General features: G+C 45.9%; 1 protein-coding gene across 1 annotated transcript in view; it reads right to left on the bottom strand.

Moving 5' to 3' along the window:
• Nucleotides 1-10,658, bottom strand: part of HIBCH (3-hydroxyisobutyryl-CoA hydrolase) — a 104,756-nt gene extending 94,098 nt beyond the window's left edge. Inside the window, exon 1 of the mRNA XM_002712340.5 lies at nt 10,416-10,658. Coding sequence (XP_002712386.2) covers nt 10,416-10,450 — 35 coding nt within the window. The 5' untranslated portion in view covers nt 10,451-10,658. The remainder of the gene's footprint in view (nt 1-10,415) is intronic.
• Between the last annotated feature and the right edge of the window lie 6,993 nt (nt 10,659-17,651).

The following is a 17,651-nucleotide window of genomic DNA, read 5'->3' as shown; positions in this document are numbered from 1 at the left end:
AACCAAGACATCCTCCAAAAGGTGAAAGACAAATCTTAGCATATCCATACAGGTGAATAAAATCTTAGTCAAAAAAATAAATGAGCTACCCCCCTCCCAAAATAAAGGTAGCAATTTGAATGTGTACTACAAAGTCAAGGAGAGACTATAAATTGTATACTTTCACCTATCTGATATTCTGAAAAAGGCAAAATGATGGAGTCAACAGAAATCTGTGGTTGCCAAGTGCTTCTAGGAGGGAGGGAGGAAAGAACAGGTAGACCACAGGAGATAATTAGGGCAGTGTAACTAGTGTGTATGATGCTGCAATACATGTCACTATCCTTCTATCAAAATTTTCTGCTCAATTTTTCTGTAAACCTAAAACTGCTCTAAAAAATAAAGCTACTGGGGCAAGTGCTGTGGCACAGGGAGTAAAGCTGCCACCTGCAGTGCCAGATTCCCATATGGGTGTTGATTCATGTCCTGGCTGCTCCACTTCCAATCCTGCTCCCTGCTGATGGCCTGGGAAAGCAGTAGATGGCCCAAGCCCTTGAGCCACTGCACCCATGTGGGAGATCCGGAAGAAGCTCCTGCTTCTGGTTTCAGATGGGCAAGCTATGGCCGTTGCAGCCATTTGGGGAGAATGAACCAGCGGATGGAAGATGTTTCTCTCTCTCTCTCCCTGTCTGCCTCTGCCTCTGCCTCTCTGTAATTCTGCCTTTCAAATAAATTAATAAATAAATCTTTAAAAAAATAAAACTATGAAGTTTTTTTTTAAAAAAAAGGTTAAGATATATAATCTTACCAGCAATCTCCGAAGCTACCAAAAGGTAGACAGATTGGTACTGCCTTTTTATTTTTTAAGATTTATTTATTTTACTTGAAAGGTGCAGTTACAGAGAGGGAAAGGCAGAGAGAGAGAGACACCTTCCATCTGCTGGCCACAACGGCTGGAGCCGGGCCAGTCCAAAGCCAGGATAAAGGAGCTTCTTCTGGGTCTCCCACAGGGGTACAGGAGCCCAAGGACTTGGGCCATCTTCCACTGCTTTCCCAGGCACATTAGCAGGAAGCTGAATCAGAAGAGGAGCAGCCAGGACTCGAACCACTGGTACCCATATAGGATGCCAGCACTTCAGGTGGTGGCTTAACCAGCTATGCCACAGCGCCAGTCCTGGTACTGCCTTTCTAACAAGTAGTTTGAAAATGAAGAACCACAGCTTTTAAAAACATCATACCTTCAGCCTAGTAATTCCACGGGCACTTGCACTTGGGAAATTCCAGAGGGGTGACCAAAGTTTGATTTATAAGGACACAATTACATGAAGAAAAACTCAGAACAAAATACCTAGCAGAGCAATATTTTTAAATTGTGACATCTATACATGACCATCACAAAGCCACTAAAAATACCTAAAAAATATTTAATACTTATGACCTGGAAAAATATTAATGACAAAAATATAAAAACAGGCTACAAGGGATAAACATACTTCTGATTTTATTGTTGTAAAAGTGTTTGCTAGGATAGGAATACAAAGCTTAAGACACAGCATAGCAAAAATGACCAAGAAACATGGAGTTTCTTGGAAGTTTTTTGGTTGGAAGTTGGAAGTTCTGGAGTTGGAAACTCTCTCTAATCAGATGGCGGTTACAGGGTTGTACACACAGGTAAACACTAAGTTATAAACTGCAGAATAGTGCATCCAAATAACTTATATAAATTATAATAAATAAAAAGTTACTTGGGGGAGGGTGATAACAGGAAGGCACATGAGGTCGGCTTCTGGAACGCTGGTGTTGGCTAATTTCTTGATCCAGGTGCCAAGGGTTTAGATATGTGTGGGCTGTAAAAACTCATCAAATTCTTTCTGCTCTGGGACTTTCTAAAAAGTTTCCAGAAAAACCACAGTTCTTGACAACTAACAATGCACTAAGAGATACACATTAAAATACTTTAATTATAATGTATTGCAATGCATGCTTCTGTTTAGGAAGTTAAGAAATATAAGATGCATGGAAAAATCAAAGCTAGAATCATTAGCTGTAGCCACCCAGTGAAGACTCTGCACTTCTGCAAACACATGTACTAACTGTGGGAACTGATACATTGCCAATTCTTTTTTTCAAAGATATTTTGAGATATGAGAAGTTATAGCCCAGCTGAGGCTTTAAAAATGGCAATATGACTATTATTAACACTTATAGACACATTTTAGATGACTGAACTTATACAAATACTTGTAATTTCAACTTTTCAAACTTATACTACTTTCCTGTTACACTATATTCAGGTTGCATAATACAGGGCTGGCACTGTGGCGCAGCTGATTAGGCTGCTACCAGCAACACCAGATGGCCCAAACACTTAGCCCCTGTCACCCCCATGGGAGACCCGGATGGAGTTCCTGGCTTTAGCTTGGCCCAGCTGAAACTGTTACAGGTATTTAGGGAATGAACCTCCAGATGAAAATTTGCTGACTCTCCATTTCTCTCTGTAACTCTCCCTTTCAAATAAATAAATCCTTCTAAAAAAAAAAATTGAATACTATTACCTCAACAATGGGCACTTTTTTTTAAGCACTCATACTTCACATTCCTGGACTACATATTCAGAATTTGCCTTAACTCAAATAAAACATTTTTATCCTAGTCAAGGGATTCCACAACATTTCTGCTCATTAGAGTTACCTCGTGGGCTGATGTGGCGCAGTCGGCTATGCCACTGCCTGTGACACTGGCATCCAATAGGGATACCTATTCAAGTCCAGCCTGCTCCTCTTCTGATCCAGCTCCCAGTTAATGTGCCTGGGAAAGCAGAAGATGGCCCACATTGCTTGGGCCCTGACACACAGGAAACCCGGATAGACTTCCAGATTCCTGGTTTCCACCTGGCCCAGCCCCAACTGTGTTGCGGCTTCTTGTAAAGTGAAACATGGGATGGAAGCTCGCTCTGTCTCTCCTTCTCTAATTCTGCCTTTCAAATAAGTAAATAAATCTTTTTAAAACAAAAAAGAATCACCAGGGACTCTTGTAAATTCCAAAGCTCAAGTCACAGCAAAGACCAATTAAATTCAATCATAAACTCTGGAGGGGTGATACAGGCATAAGTATTTTCTTTGAAGCATTACCAAATGATTTCAAATAGCAGGCAAGATGGAAATAAAATGAAATCTTTGTAAAATTCAAACTGAAGTGACAGTATCCCTAGTTTATTGAAAGGTTTTTTTTTCTTTTTTGTGATAACATACTTTCAGTTGCTTTAAGATTTATTTTATTTATTTTAAAGGCAGAGTTACAGAAAAAGAGGAAGAGGAGACAGGGAGAGGGGAGACGGGGAGACGGGGAGACGGGGAGACGGGGAGAGGGAGAGAATCTTCCATCCACTGGTTCACTCCCCAAATGGTCTCAATGGATGGGATTGGGCCAGACAGAAGGCAGGAGCCAGGAAATTCTTCAGGGTCTCTGATATGAGCGAAGGGGCCCAAGCACTTGGGCCATCTTCTCCTGCTTTCCCAGGCACATTATCAGGGAGCCCAGTCAGAAGTGGAGCAGCTGGGATTAGAGCCAGTGCCCATATGAGATGTTGGCATCGCAGGCTGTGGCTTTACTGACTATGCCACAGTGCCCTGAGGGGCATTTTATAATTAAGGCTTTCATATAGACTTTTTATTTTTAAAGATTTATTTTATTTATTTGAAAGACAGAGTTACACAGAGAGAGGAAGAGACAGAGAGAGAGGTCTTCCATCGCTGGTTCACTCCCCAGATGGCCGCAATAGCTGGAGCTGTGCCAATCTGAAGCCAGGAGCTTCTTCTGGGTCTCCCATGTGGGTGCAGGGGCCCAGAGACTTGGGTCATCCTCCACTGCTTTCCCACACCATAGCAGAGAGCTGGATTGGAAAGGAGCAGCCAGGACTCGAACCAGCACCCATGTGGGATGCCAGCACTTCAGGCCAGGGTGTTAACCGGCTGTGCCATAGTGCCGGCCCCTCATACAGACTTTTAAAATCTGAGCGACACTAAATTTTTTTCGACTTGACTCAAAGTCATCATTTTATACATACTAAGTATCAAAAAAATAAGAATTTCTTTAGGTCCAGAAGGACTTCAAATTCCTTAATGAGGCCAGTAGCCCAGTGTCAGTTCAAGGTTAAGGAGGCTGCTGCCAGATTGACAAGTCTTTTACAACTATTTAAGTGCTACAAGCACTATAAAAGTAAATGGAAGCAAAGGCCTAGCTTCAAGTCCTGAGACAGAATTTATTTCACTGCAGTGGTTAAGGTAAACCTACTGCATCAAAGAACAAAGCACTATATACAACATTTATAGAACACAAAAACCTCCGAATTGGTATTTTTAAAAATCAAAGTACAGGGGGCCTGCACTGTGGCATAATGGATAAAGCTGCTGCCTGCAGTGCCACCATCCCATATGGGCACCAGTTAGAGATCCGCCTGCTCCATTTCTGATCTAGCTCTCTGCTGTGGCCTGGAAAAGCAATCGAAGTTGTCCCAAGTCCTTGGGCCCCTGCATCCATGTGGGAGACCTGGAAGAAGCTCCTGGTTTCGGACTGGCACAGCTCTGGCAGCTGCAGCCATCTGGGGAGTGAACCATTGGATGGAAGACCTCTTTCTCTGTTTCTGCCTCTGCCTCACTGTAACTTTGCCTTTGAAATAAATAAATAAATCTTAAAGAAAAAAAAAAACCCTAAGTACAACTAAAATGCTCCCCAGGTTATGTATAATTCTATAGCTTCTATGTGGTCCAATTTATATTAAACTGTTACTTAAAAACTTATATTAATAACTTTTATGCCTCAAAATTGTATGTGAGAAATCAGTTCCCAGCATTTCTGAATGTATGGTCTTCTCCTTGTTTTGTATTGGCTCCACACTGCCATCTAGTGGACATTTAAAAGAGGCATGCACATCTCAGCTGCTTTATTCTGAATTTTTTTATCCATATTTTCTGGAGACGATGTCAACTGGACTTTTTCTTTTTTTAAGATTTATTTATTTATGGGCTGGCACTGTGGCTCACTAGGCTAATCCTCCACCTGCGGCGCCAGCACCCCGGGTTCTAGTCCCGGTCAGGGCGCCGGATTCTGTCCCAGTTGCTCCTCTGCTCCTCTTCCAGTCCAGCTCTCTGCTGTGGCCCAGGAAGGCAATGGAGGATGGTCCAGGTCCTTGGGCCCTGCACCTGCATGGAAGACCAGAAGGAAGCACCTGGCTCCTGGCTTCGGATCAGCGCAGCACGCCGGCCGCAATGCACCAGCTGTAGCGGCCACTTGGGGGGTGAACCAATGGAAAAAGACCGACCTTTTTCTGTCTCTCTCCCTCTCTAACTCTGTCTGTCAAAAACAACAACAACAACAACAACAGGAGTCACTGTGCACTTACTCCCTGTGTAGGATCTGTCCTTAATGTGTTGTACTATGTGAATTAACGGTATAACTAGTACTCCAACAGTACTTTATACTCTGTGTGTCTGTGTGGGTGCAAACTGTTACAATCCTTACTTAGTATATACTAAGTTGATTTTCTGTATATAAAGATAATTGAAAATGAATTTTGATGAAGAATGGGATGGGAGAAGAAGTGGGAGATGGGATGGTTGCGGGCGGGAGGGTGTTTATGGGGGGGAAAGCCACTATATACTTTGAAAATTTGTATTTATTAAATAAAAGTTTAAAAAATTAAAAAAAAAAATAGTTCTCCAGCTTTTCCAGAAAAATTGGTAGCTATGGAAACTCTGGATCTACAATATCTACATTTTTTTTTAAGGATTTTGAAAGAGAGACTGATTTTCCACCCACTTGTTCATTACCAAAATGACCGCAACAGACTGATCTGGTCTAGGCTAAAGCCAGGATCCAGGACTCCATCTGAGTCTCCTGTATGATTGGCAGAGGCCCAATCTTCCACTGCTTTTCCAGGTGCACTAGCAGGGAGCTGGGTCAGAAGCAGAGCAGCAGGGACTCAAAACAGTGCTCCGATATGAGATGCCAGTGTTGCAGGCAGCAGCTTAACCTGTTGTACCACAAGACTGGTCCCTACATTTCCTCCCTGTCCCCCTCCCCCATTTTATTTGAGAGGCAGAGATGAACACACAGATCTTCCATTAGCTCTTTCACACCCCAAATGCCCATGATAACCTGGGCTGGGTCAAGATGAAGCCAGGGGTCCAGAACTCAATCTGGGTCACCTACATGGGTGGCAGGGACCCATGTACCTCGCCCACCATCTGCTGCCTCCCAGGGTGTACATTAGGAGGAAGCTAGATCAGAAGTGGGGATGCTGGGACTTGAACCAAGCACTCGGATATGGGATGCAGGCATCACAACCAGTTTCTTAACCACCGTGCCAAATGCCCCCATTCTACAATAGCAACAAGCTGGGGCTGAGAAACTGCCTCCTTTAGACAGAGCACTCTCTCCAGCTCACCAGTCCCCTACTGGCCCCCTCTGCTGACATCTAACCAGCATCACTCAATGCTTCCTTCTTGGCATCTGCTTTTCAGTTTGTGATTCCTAGCACAGGAAAGGGAAGAAGGGAGAGAGGCAAGAAGATAGGAAGGTAGGAAGAAAAAATATGAATTGATTAAAGACTTAGCCTTTGGTCAATAAGAAACAACTAAGTAGAAGTAAGAAGAGAGGTAGCCAAAGAGCAAGAAACAAACACCGTAGTTTGGCAAAAACAGAGTAAAAGGAATGAGTACTATTAACAATTTAAAAATCAAGCTCCAGGAGATGTCATGTCACCTAACCTAGCAATTAAGAAGACCATGTCCAATATCAGAGTGCCTGGGTTCGATTCCCAGCTCTGGTTCCTGACTCTAGGACTCTGGGAAGCAGTGATGATGGCTCAGGGGACTAGGTTCCTGGCACTCACAAGGGATTACTTTCAGCTCCTGGCTGTGGCCTCTCTCTCACTCTCTGCCTCTCAAATTAAAAAACAAGTAAAGATCACCCTTTTTGAAAAAGCTTCCTGAGGCCCTCTCCCTAACTAAATCTGGCTTCCTCACAACTGCTTTTCCTTTGAGACATGTACCAGAAGTAGTAACCAAATAATACTCTTATCTAAGTATTTATCACATGTTCACTTTCCTTTCACACTTCAAGGACCCTTACACAAAGGTGCAGTAAGAACACCAAGTAGGCTAGATTATAGAAAGTTCTAGAACAGTGCCTCCCAACAGACAGAACAGAATGGTAAGTTTTATTAGATTCATGAAGTGAATCAGAGCCAAACCTTTGTCTAGCTGGTGAAGCTCTATTTAATTTCTTAATCAAGAGGGCACATCTGAGAGCTTCTGAGAAGACCAGCAAGCACTGAAGTAAACTTTGGAAAGATTGCATCAGCAGTCACGTGCAGAACCTATTTTAATTGGCAAGATGGTAAGTCTGTCAATCAAGTTTCTACAAGATCAACAGTGAAATAAAATTTACTCTCAAATTTATATAACTTTATTTGAAAGTCAGAGACAATGAAAGAGACAGAGATCTTCCATCCACTGGTTCAATCCCTCCAAATGCCCACAACAGCCAGGAGGCAGGAGTTCTATCCTGTTCTCCTGTGTGGATGGCAGGGACCCAGGTACATGAGCCTGCCAGTATTGTTCAAATTTGAATCAGTAAGAAGAGATAAGGTCTGGGAGTGTAGGAGAACTTAGATAATTTTAGTAATCTCAAAGACCAACGCCAAGGGGCCAGCGTGCTAGTGCAGTGGGTTAAGCCACTAGCAATGCCAGCATTCCACATCCAAGTGTTGGTTCAAATCCCAGCTATTCTGCTTCCAATCTGGCTCCCTGCTAATGCACCTGGGAAGGCAAAAAAAGGGCCCAAGTGCTTGGGTCCCTGCCACCCACGGAGAGACCAGGACAGAATTCCCGGCTCCTGGCTTGGCCTGGCCTAGACCAGGCTGTTGCAGCCAATTGGAGTGTGAACAAGTGGATTGAAGTTCTCTGCCTTTCAAATAAATCTTTAAAAGTGCCAACAGCAATAACTGAGAAGTAAAAGTTGCATATAAGTGCAAACTGTCAAGGAAAATAAAGTGGTTTCCAGTCCTGGCTCCACTCTCAATTCAAGCTTTCTGCCAATACACACCCTAAGAGGCAGCAGGTGATGACTCAAGTATTTGGGTCCAGGCCAGCCACATGGGAGACCTGGATTGTATTCCCAGCACCTGGCTTCAGCCAAAGCCACTATAGGCATTTGGGGACTAAACCAGCAGATGGGAAGTTACTCTGGCTCTCTGCTTCTCAAATTAAAAAAATTTTAATAAGGTCTCAGGTACATCCATTGCTAAAATTTGAAATGAGTTATGTGGTATGTTCCAGTTAAACTTTTGAACTGAGCAGTCTACACATAACCTACCTGGTAAGCACTGACCCTTTGAATGGGGACAAACTACAATTTCTGGAACAAGATCCACCGGCCTTTGTAACAGTTACTGACTGAGGTCATCCCCTTGCTTCCAGAGACTGTGCCCAAATCCTTTCTTGCAAAGTTTTGCCATAACAATCACAATTCTTGACCAAGAAGAGATGTAATTAACAACCTCCCTGTAGTTTAAGCTATAGAAAAGCCACCATCTTGTAACATTTTGTAGCAATACTCAAAATTGCTTAAATTGTGTCTCCCGAATTGAAATCCTAATCACCAAATAAACAACACCTTTTTATTCTCAACTAAATTGATTTTACTTTGGTTGACAAAATTTACATCTGAAGTGCATTCAAAACATTCAAATGATTGTGACTAGTACCACAGCTCAGGATAAATCGCGCTAGACATACAAACTTTGAGTGTTATCTTCTGAGAAGTGATTTGGGAAAACAACAAAAAATCCAAGGGCTGAATTGGCACTGAAACAAGATAAGAAGCACAGCGGGTTGAGCAACCCTGTTCTGAAAACTTTTTGAGCACCAACATGCTGCCACAAGTGGAAAATTACACACCTGACCTCATGTGACAGGCCAGAGTTGAACTCAGGTGCACTAAAAACATTGCACAAAATTACTTTCACGTTACATGTGTGCAGTGCTATGAAACATACAGCAGTTGGTGTCTAGACCTGCGCTCCATCTCCAGGATATCTCATCACACACCCTGAGCCCAAGCATTCTGGATGAAGGAAACTCACCTGTAACAGGAAAGACAGTGCCAGGGAAGCCAAAAAGAAGCCAGAGTTCAAGTGGGATTGCCCAACAGTGTCAACCACAGCACAGAGAGAGACCCATTTCCCTCAGGATCCTCCGTGGTACCCTGCTCCCTTCTACATCTGTGGGTTAGGCTGTTTCAGACTGGACAACCTTGGCCTCAGCTCTCTGCTTTGCTAGGTTAATGTCCACTCCAAGAGACTTGGAAAAGGCATCAGAAATCTAAAATCCATCCCAGCCTTCGCCTATTCAGTCCACATCTTGAAACGTGGGGTGGAATAAAGCCAAAGTGAACTGTGGTTATTACCAGATCTTCCCCAACTCAGTTAACTTGATTAACAAACATGCTCTTCCAATTTATTTCTCAAACACTTCGGTACTTGCTAAAAAGATCAAACAAGCAATAATTACAGGTACTGATTTCCATGAGCTAGCAACAGGTGCACAACTAATTTTAAAAGTATAAAGTTTTTTGTTTTTTGTTTTTTGGTTTTTTTTAAGAAAAGAAACACCAAAGAATAACAAACATCAGGGAACCAGGTCTGCGGATACAATGTTACACAGCTAGACGTTTTCCCCTAAAACAGAAACTGTTAAAAAAACACCCTGACCCTCTGCAGTAAAGCCCTAAGGCAACCGGTTCAGGCGCAAAGGGCACAGTAATTCTAAGCTCAGTTCTCCCTCCAATTGGGCACAGTGCTCCCTGGCGTTGCACGCGGGCTGGCGGGGCAGGCTTCAAGGCTCACGCAACCCAGCTTCCCAAAACGACTGCTACCAGTTTTCTTTTGCTAAGCCCAGGCTGTGGTGAGCAGCGCCTTCAGAAAGTTCAGCCCAGCGTCTGCACCTCACTCCGCAACACTGGCCGAAGTTCCCGACGCCTGCGCCAACGCTGCAGCCACCGGGCAAAGCCGGGCAACGAAGTCAGCTCGGCTGCAGCGCGTGTCTGTGGGGGCACAAATCATGCCACGCAACGGGTCGCGACCGCATCCGAGGCCCAAGAAAGGAAGAAGTCAGGGCCAAAGGACAGAAATGGGAGGTCCAGGCTAACAGCCAGGACGGCAGAAAACCGTGCAGTTGCGGCAAACAAGGTGCCGGAGGGCGAAAAGCCGCAACCCGGAAGAGGCGGGCTATGCGAGGGCTTGGGGACGGCCGGGGCTCGGATCCCAGAGCTACGACCCCCACAGCGACCCCACACAGTCTCCACGCTGCCCTTTTCCCCCACCCCGTCGAGCGCAGCAGACGAGCAAGCCCTCGGCCGCTCGCTCCTTCACTCACCTCCACAGGAGCCTACACACATCCTGCTGTCCCATGGCCAAAGGACTCCGAGGCCAAAACTCAGGGAGCAGGGGGAACCCAAAAATCTCCTCACGTCAGACCCGCCCACCGCTCCTGCACCGCCCAGGACACCGATGATCAGTCCTCCAAGAGGCCAGAGCGGCCTATGGTGGCTTTTCCGGTACGGGGCGCTGAGAGGCGGGGCAAGAACCAGTGCTGGAGGAAACGCAGTGAGGGCGGGGGAGGGCGATGGGCCAGGGGTGGGGCCCTATGGGGGCGGGGTCCTTTGGGGGCGGGACCCTATAGGGGCGGAGGCATGCTCGGAGGCGGGGCCAGAGTGAAGGCGGAGAGAGGGGAGAGAAGGGAGTGCGGACTTGGGCTGATTAACAGCAAACGAGATTGCCCTCTAGAGGCTGCTGTCGGAAACGTCAAAGCTTGCCTGAAAATTTGACTAGCTTGGATTGATGCCAAGACTTTTTCTGGAATTTTAATAACTTATTTGACAATGTAGACGTTTTTTAAAAAAATTTATTTATTTGAAATTCAGAGTTACAGAGAGAGAAGGAAAGGCAGAGAGAGATCTTCCATCCGCTGGTTCACCCTCCAACTGGCCACAATGGCCAGAGATGTGCCAATCCAAAACCAGGAGCCAGGAGCCTCTTCCTGGTCTCCCACGCAGTTGCAGCGGCCCAAGCATTTGGGCCATCCTCCACTGCCTTCCAAGGCCACAGCAGAGAGCTGGACTGGAAGAGGAGCAACCAGGACAGAATCCAGCGCCCCAACCGGGACTAGAACCTGGGGTGCTGGCAGGCCTTCATAGGAGCCATGCCTTGGAGGCATGAGGCGGAGGATTAGCCTAGTGAGCCGCAGTGCTGGCCAAACACTCCTTTTTTAAAAAAAAAAAAAAGGGCCGGCGCCGCAGCTCACTAGGCTAATCCTCCGCCTAGCGGCGCCGGCACACCGGGTTCTAGTCCCGCTTGGGGCGCCGGATTCTGTCCCGGTTGCCCCTCTTCCAGGCCAGCTCTCTGCTGTGGCCAGGGAGTGCAGTGGAGGATGGCCCAGGTGCTTGGGCCCTGCACCCACATGGGAGACCAGGAGAAGCACCTGGCTCCTGGCTCCTGCCATCGGATCAGCGCGGTGCGCCGGCTGCAGCGCGCCGGCCGCGGCGGCCATTGGAGGGTGAACCAACGGCAAAAGGAAGACCTTTCTCTCTGTCTCCCTCTCACTGTCCACTCTGCCTGTCAAAGAAAAAAAAAAAAGAAAAAGAAAAAATAAAAAAAAGATGTATTTATTTATTTGAAGTCAGTTACACAGAGAGAAGAAGAGGCCGGGGGGGGGGTGTCTTCCATCATCCTCTGGTTCACTCCCCAGTTGGCTGCAACAGCCGGAGCTGTGCCTATCTGAAGCCAGGAGACTGGAGCTTCCTCCAGGTCTCCCACATGGGCACAGGGGCCCAAGGACCTATGCCATGCTCTACTGCTTTCCCAGGCCATAGCAGAGAGTTGGATCAGAAGTGGAGCAGCCAGGACTCAAACTAGTGCCTATATGGGATGCTGGCATTGCAGACATGGGCTTAGCCCACTATGCCACAATGCCCAACTCCAGTAGCTTACTCTTAAATGAAATTAAGATTTAACTCAACTGCTGCAACCATTGTTAAGAAGTTTGTTTGTCTACTTCAGGATTCACCCAGTTGTCTCACATAAGGTGATTTCATCAGTAAACATCTCATCATTGCTACAGTATTGTTCATCAGAAAGAAAGGGTTCAGGGAAGAATTCAGGAGTGGGGGAGTTAAAAGAGTTATTCTTAGCTACTTGATATTTAAGAAGATATATTGCCAAGCCTTTGGTAGAAAGTTTCCTTTTCTAACCTAGGTCAAATAAAATAATTAAATGCCTTCTGAACTGATAACAAACAACAGACATCACAGAAGGCACTTCTAACCTGCAATTCAGTTTTTAACCAGCTACGGGACTGAACTCACCATTGGGTATCATTCATTGTGCACAATAAGGCATGGCTCCTATGATTTACTGCAAAAAAATGGGCTTTCCTATTAGTCTGAGATTCAAATCTTCCTTGTCCCACCAGCTTCGTGTGCTTGCAAGCTGTGTCTCACAAGGCCTCATGCTCAGAAGGTCCCTGGTCGTGGTTTAATGCTTTGCTATTAATAATTTTTGAACAAAGGACCTTGAATTTTCACTTTGGTTTAGGCCTACAAATCATATAATCTCTTATGTTCCTAGTTGAGTGACCTTGCTCAAATTATCTAACTCCCTTGAACCTCACTTTTATCACCAGAAAATGAGTACGCTGTTGAATCCAGATTAGAGATGCTTGTAAAGAACCCATGAAATATGGCTGGAAATGTGTGCATCAATGACGTGGGAATTCCCAGGCATTCGAGAACTGTCAGTGCTTCACCATTGCCCTTTGCCAGGCCGTCCTCATTTGTAAATCCTCTATTTCAGTCTCAATGCCTCTAGCCATAGACATTCTGAAGTCCTTTTTAGAAACAAATGTTTTTACCATGTTTCCTTGTGGGGAGCAATCCGGACTAGACTGTTACTCGAATTAAGACTTATTCTATGCATCTGCTCTCCCACAATATGGCGCTGGGAGAGAAGTAAACAGCTTCCGCACAGCTGCCTCCAGTTCAACTAATAAATTGTAGGACTTGCTCCTGATTGGAGGAGAGCAGCGTACTCGGCGTGTGGGCAGCCGAGTTGGGATTGGCGGAGGAGGACTATAAAGGAGGAGAGAGACGGCATGCACCAGGAACATCTATGGGGAACATCTAAGGGGAACACCTGTGCAGCCCCCGAGAGAGCCGGCCGGCGGTGTGCCGCTCCCCTGCGGAAGTGGGGAATGTGGCCAGGGGGAACTACCCTTCCACGGAGGTGGAAGGGATAGTAGCCAACCCGGGAAGAACCAGCAGCAAACCCGGGGAGGGCCGAGCAGACGAGAGAACAGCGCAGGGTCCTGTGTTGCTCCTCCACGAAGACGGGGAGCGACATAATGGTGCCGTGACTCGGATAGGAAGCCTAGGCAGGGTTCAGTGTCGTTCCCCCACGAAGAGGGGGAGCGACATAATGGTGCCGTGACTCGGATAGGAAACATGACTCGGATTAGGAAACCTAGGACGGATAGGAAACTTAGGAGGGAAGAAACGGGAAGAAGCAGGAAAATACCGGAGAGAGAGACTAGCAAAGAGCCTAGGTGCCGGAAGAAGCTATTGAAAGCCTAGGCATAGACTCGGATATGGACTGTGGGAAAGAAGTTAGGATTGAAAGCGAAAGTGAAAGCTTTCATAGACTCGGATGCGGACTATGGTGGGGAAGCTAGGAGATTGAAAGCGAAAGTGAAACCTGGAGGAGGCTTGGACTCGGATACGGACTGTGGGGAGAAGCCAGGAGAAATGAGAGGAATATTGTTGGAAGAAAACTTAGGGAAACATACCGGGTAGAGAAAAATGTTAGGGAGGATGAAGCCGCGAGTGCAGGCCGAGGCGGAGACATAAGCCACCTTGGAATTCTTCAAGTCACCCCGGGGAGCAAGAGGCGAACATCTGGAACCAGAGGCAGAGACGTGGGCCGCCAGGTTGGAATTCGCCAGGTTAGTCCGGGGAACTTGGACTGAATGCCGGTGGTGGCGGAAACATTCGCGGAAGCCGCCGCGTGCAGAGAGAGCACGGGGCGTGAATAGATGGGGAACGCCGGGGCTGGCGCGAGGCCGTGGTGCGGGCGCGAAGTGCGTGGAGACCGCGGAGCGTGCGCGCAAAGCCGGGAAGCCGCGCAGATCGGAGAAGCGCGGGCTGAAGTGGCTCAGAGCCGGGAAGCCACTGAGAAGCAGTCTCGGGGCGGGCGCCGGAAAGCCGCAGGGATAAGAGAAACAGAAGTTTAGAAGATGAGAGAAATAGGAATGCTGGAAGATAGAAGTAAAATGGGAGAAATAGGAATGCCCGGAGATAGAGAAATAGAGAAATAGAAAGGCCTCCCTACAATACCACAATTAGAAGGCTTGGATTCGGTCTGCCCGATTAGTGAGGCGATGAGCACCTGGGCGGCCAGCAGCTTGTGCGCCGCAGGTCACCGAAGACAGGCACGAATTAACATCAGTAAGGCTTCCCCACAATGCAACAATTAGGAGGCTTGGATTCGGTCTGCCTGATTTAAGGCGGTAAGCACCAGCAAGCAGCTCGACCAAAGCATGAGCTGCAGGTCACCGAAGATAGGCACAAACCAACACTAATAAGTCTCCCCCACAAAAAGGCAATGAGAAGGCTTGGATTCGGTTTGCCTGATAGAGCTTGTAAGCCCCTGCAGGCTCGACCAGAGCATGCGCTGCAGGGCACCGAACACAGGCACGCATCAGCGCCTAAAAACCTCCTCACAACATGGCGAAGAGAGGACCCGGATTCGGTTTGCCTGATTGATAGGACTTGTAAGAGCCTGTGGCAACTCTAGCAAGTAGAGCAGAGTGTGTGCCGCGGGACACCGAAGACAGGCGTGTATCAACGCCAAAAATAAAAAGAAAGGGGGATCTTATGTCGCTCCCCGTCTTCGTGGAGGAGCAACATTTCCTCTTGCCAACTTCCACTCATTCTTCATCTTCTACCACAGTGGCAACCACTCTTGTAGTTTTCTACCAGAGGTTAATTTCCCGTTTTCTAGAACCTTGTGTACTTCTGGAGTATGGTGTCTCTCACTTAGCAAAGTGTCTGTTGTTGTCATGGAGTCAGAAGTTTGCTCCATTTTCTTGCTGAGTAGTGTTTTATTGTATGAATATACCACAGTTTGTTGATCCAGCCTCACCTCCTTTTTAAAAAAAAAAAAAAAGATTTATTTATTTTTTTATTTGAAAGTCATAGTTACATGGAGAGAGAAGGAAAGACAGAGAGAGAGAGAAGTCTTCCATCTGCTGGTCCACTCCCCAATGGGCCACAACAGCCGGAGCTGTGCCAATCCAAAGCCAGAAGCCAGGAGCTTCTTTCGAGTCTCCCACATAGGCGCAGGGGCCCAAGGATTTGGGCCATCTTCTACTGCCTTCCCAGGCCATAGAAGATAGCTGATCCAGCTTCCTTTTGATGGGCACCTGGACTGTTTCCGATTTGGGGTTATTACAAATAAAGATGCCATAAACATTCTTGTGTAAATCTTTTATAGACATATATTTTCTTTTCTCTTGGATAAGTACCTATGTTAGGTAGGAAGTTAGATATGAGCTTATGTGCATATGACAAAGACCTAAAGAGAAGACTTCTACGTCCAGCATATGCATCTACATCTCAAAGTCATCCCGATAATGTTTCAGGGGCAGCCCAGTGTTCGCATCCTGCCCTGCCCCCTTCTACCTGATAACCTGCCAGGTGGGGGTCCCCGCCCCTTCTGCCTGACAAATCTTCCACAATCTCCCAGATGCAGCCCAGTATCTGCATTTCAAACACCCTGCTCTGGATCCCCATTCTCTAGGGGGTCCTGCTCACCCTTCCTCTGAACCCAGGATGGCGCCAGCTAGGCTTCCTCCTGTCTGATACCTTCAAGGGAAAACTCAGATAGGAGTTTATTAATATTTACAGCCATAAAATCCTTTGTTTCAGGAGGAAATGTGTGAAGACAGAGACCCATCTCTTTAAAAACCCCCAGCCTCAACCAGACTGGGCGCTCAGCCCTCTGCCTCTATGCTGAGCTGCCCACCTGCCTGGCCAGGTGTAGTCTCTCCACTCAACCATGTAACCTTGTTCCTTCCCACCGTCCAAGCGACTGCACTCTCTCTCAGGTCCTGTCTGGAGAGGTGCCCATCCGTTCTTGCGGATGTCCCTACCCTAATAAACTTTGCTACTTTTTACTTTCCACTACTCTGTCTCACGCCTGAATTCTTTCTTGCACGAAGACAAGAACCCTGCATTTCTCCGGTAACACCTATAAGTAGAATTGCTGATTTATAGAGTAGGTCTATGCTTGGTTTTATATGAAACAACCAGAGCTTTTCCAAGCATTTATATCATTTTGGACAAGAATTCTGGGGCCACCCATAGAATGGAAAAAAAAATTTTAATGAATCATATATTTGATAAGGGGCTTTTATCTGGAATTTGTAAACAACCATTACATTTAAAATAAAACAGTTTAAAAATGGGCAACAGATCTTACTATATCAGTATTCACAAATTATCTGTTTCATTTTCATCACATTTGCTAACTGGCCATCAGTTTCCCATTTTCTGAACTCACAGAACACTACAGTTAGCCTAGAGGTGGCCACCTTGGATCAAGAAGCCAGGAGGATTATATTTGGATACTGGGAATGTTCGTGGATTTCGAGATTATGTGAGTCTAACAGGCAATGTTGGCTTATTTCTAAGGTCATCAACCAGTATCCACGCTCAGAGTACTGATTGGAGTAACAGCTGAAACAGAGAGGAGTACTAATAAAATAGGAACTTTAAAGAATAGGGATGTGCACGGGAGATCCAGAGGAAGCTCCTGGCTCCTCGCTTCGGATCTGCGCAGCTCCAGTCATTGTAGCCATTTAGGGAGTGAATCAGTGAATGGAAGACCTTTCTCTCTCTCTCTCTCTCTCTCTCTCTCTCTGCCTCTCTGCTTCTGCCTCTGCCTCTCTGTAACTGCCTTTCAAATAAATAAATAAATCTTTAAAAAAATAAAGAATAGGGATGGTTTCTGCTAGGAAAAAATATGAAAACATACATTTTTAAGAATTCTAGAGGAAAGCATATCCAAAGTGTTAGCAGTTGGTTCTCTTTAGATGCTGTTGGAAATAATGAGTGACCTACTTCTCTATATTTCCTGTTGTTTTGTTTGTGAATAGTTGTTTTGTAACAAAAATAAAAGTGGCATTCAAGGAAATACATGCAGAGGATCATGAGGGGAGCATTATACAAAATCTGCCATATTTTTCTTTGTGGATAATTCCCAAAAGAACAAGGTTTTTATTTTTTTTTTCTTGATTTCTTTTTCTTTTTTTTTTTTTAACTTTTATTTAATGAATATACGTTTCCAAAGTACGAATAATGGATTACTATGGCTTCCCCCCCATACCGTCCCTCCCACCCACAACCCTCCCCTTTCCCACTCCCTCTCCCCTTCCATTCACATCAAGATTCATTTTCGATTATCTTAATATACAGAAGATCAGCTTAGTATACATTAAGTAAGGATTTCAACAGTTTGCTCCCACACAGAAACATAAAGTGAAAAATAATAGATGATTTTT

This window comes from Oryctolagus cuniculus, chromosome 3 (assembly GCF_964237555.1).
Source record: "Oryctolagus cuniculus chromosome 3, mOryCun1.1, whole genome shotgun sequence".
Taxonomy (NCBI): Eukaryota; Metazoa; Chordata; class Mammalia; order Lagomorpha; family Leporidae; genus Oryctolagus; species Oryctolagus cuniculus.
This window is presented reverse-complemented; position numbering and strand designations above follow the sequence as displayed.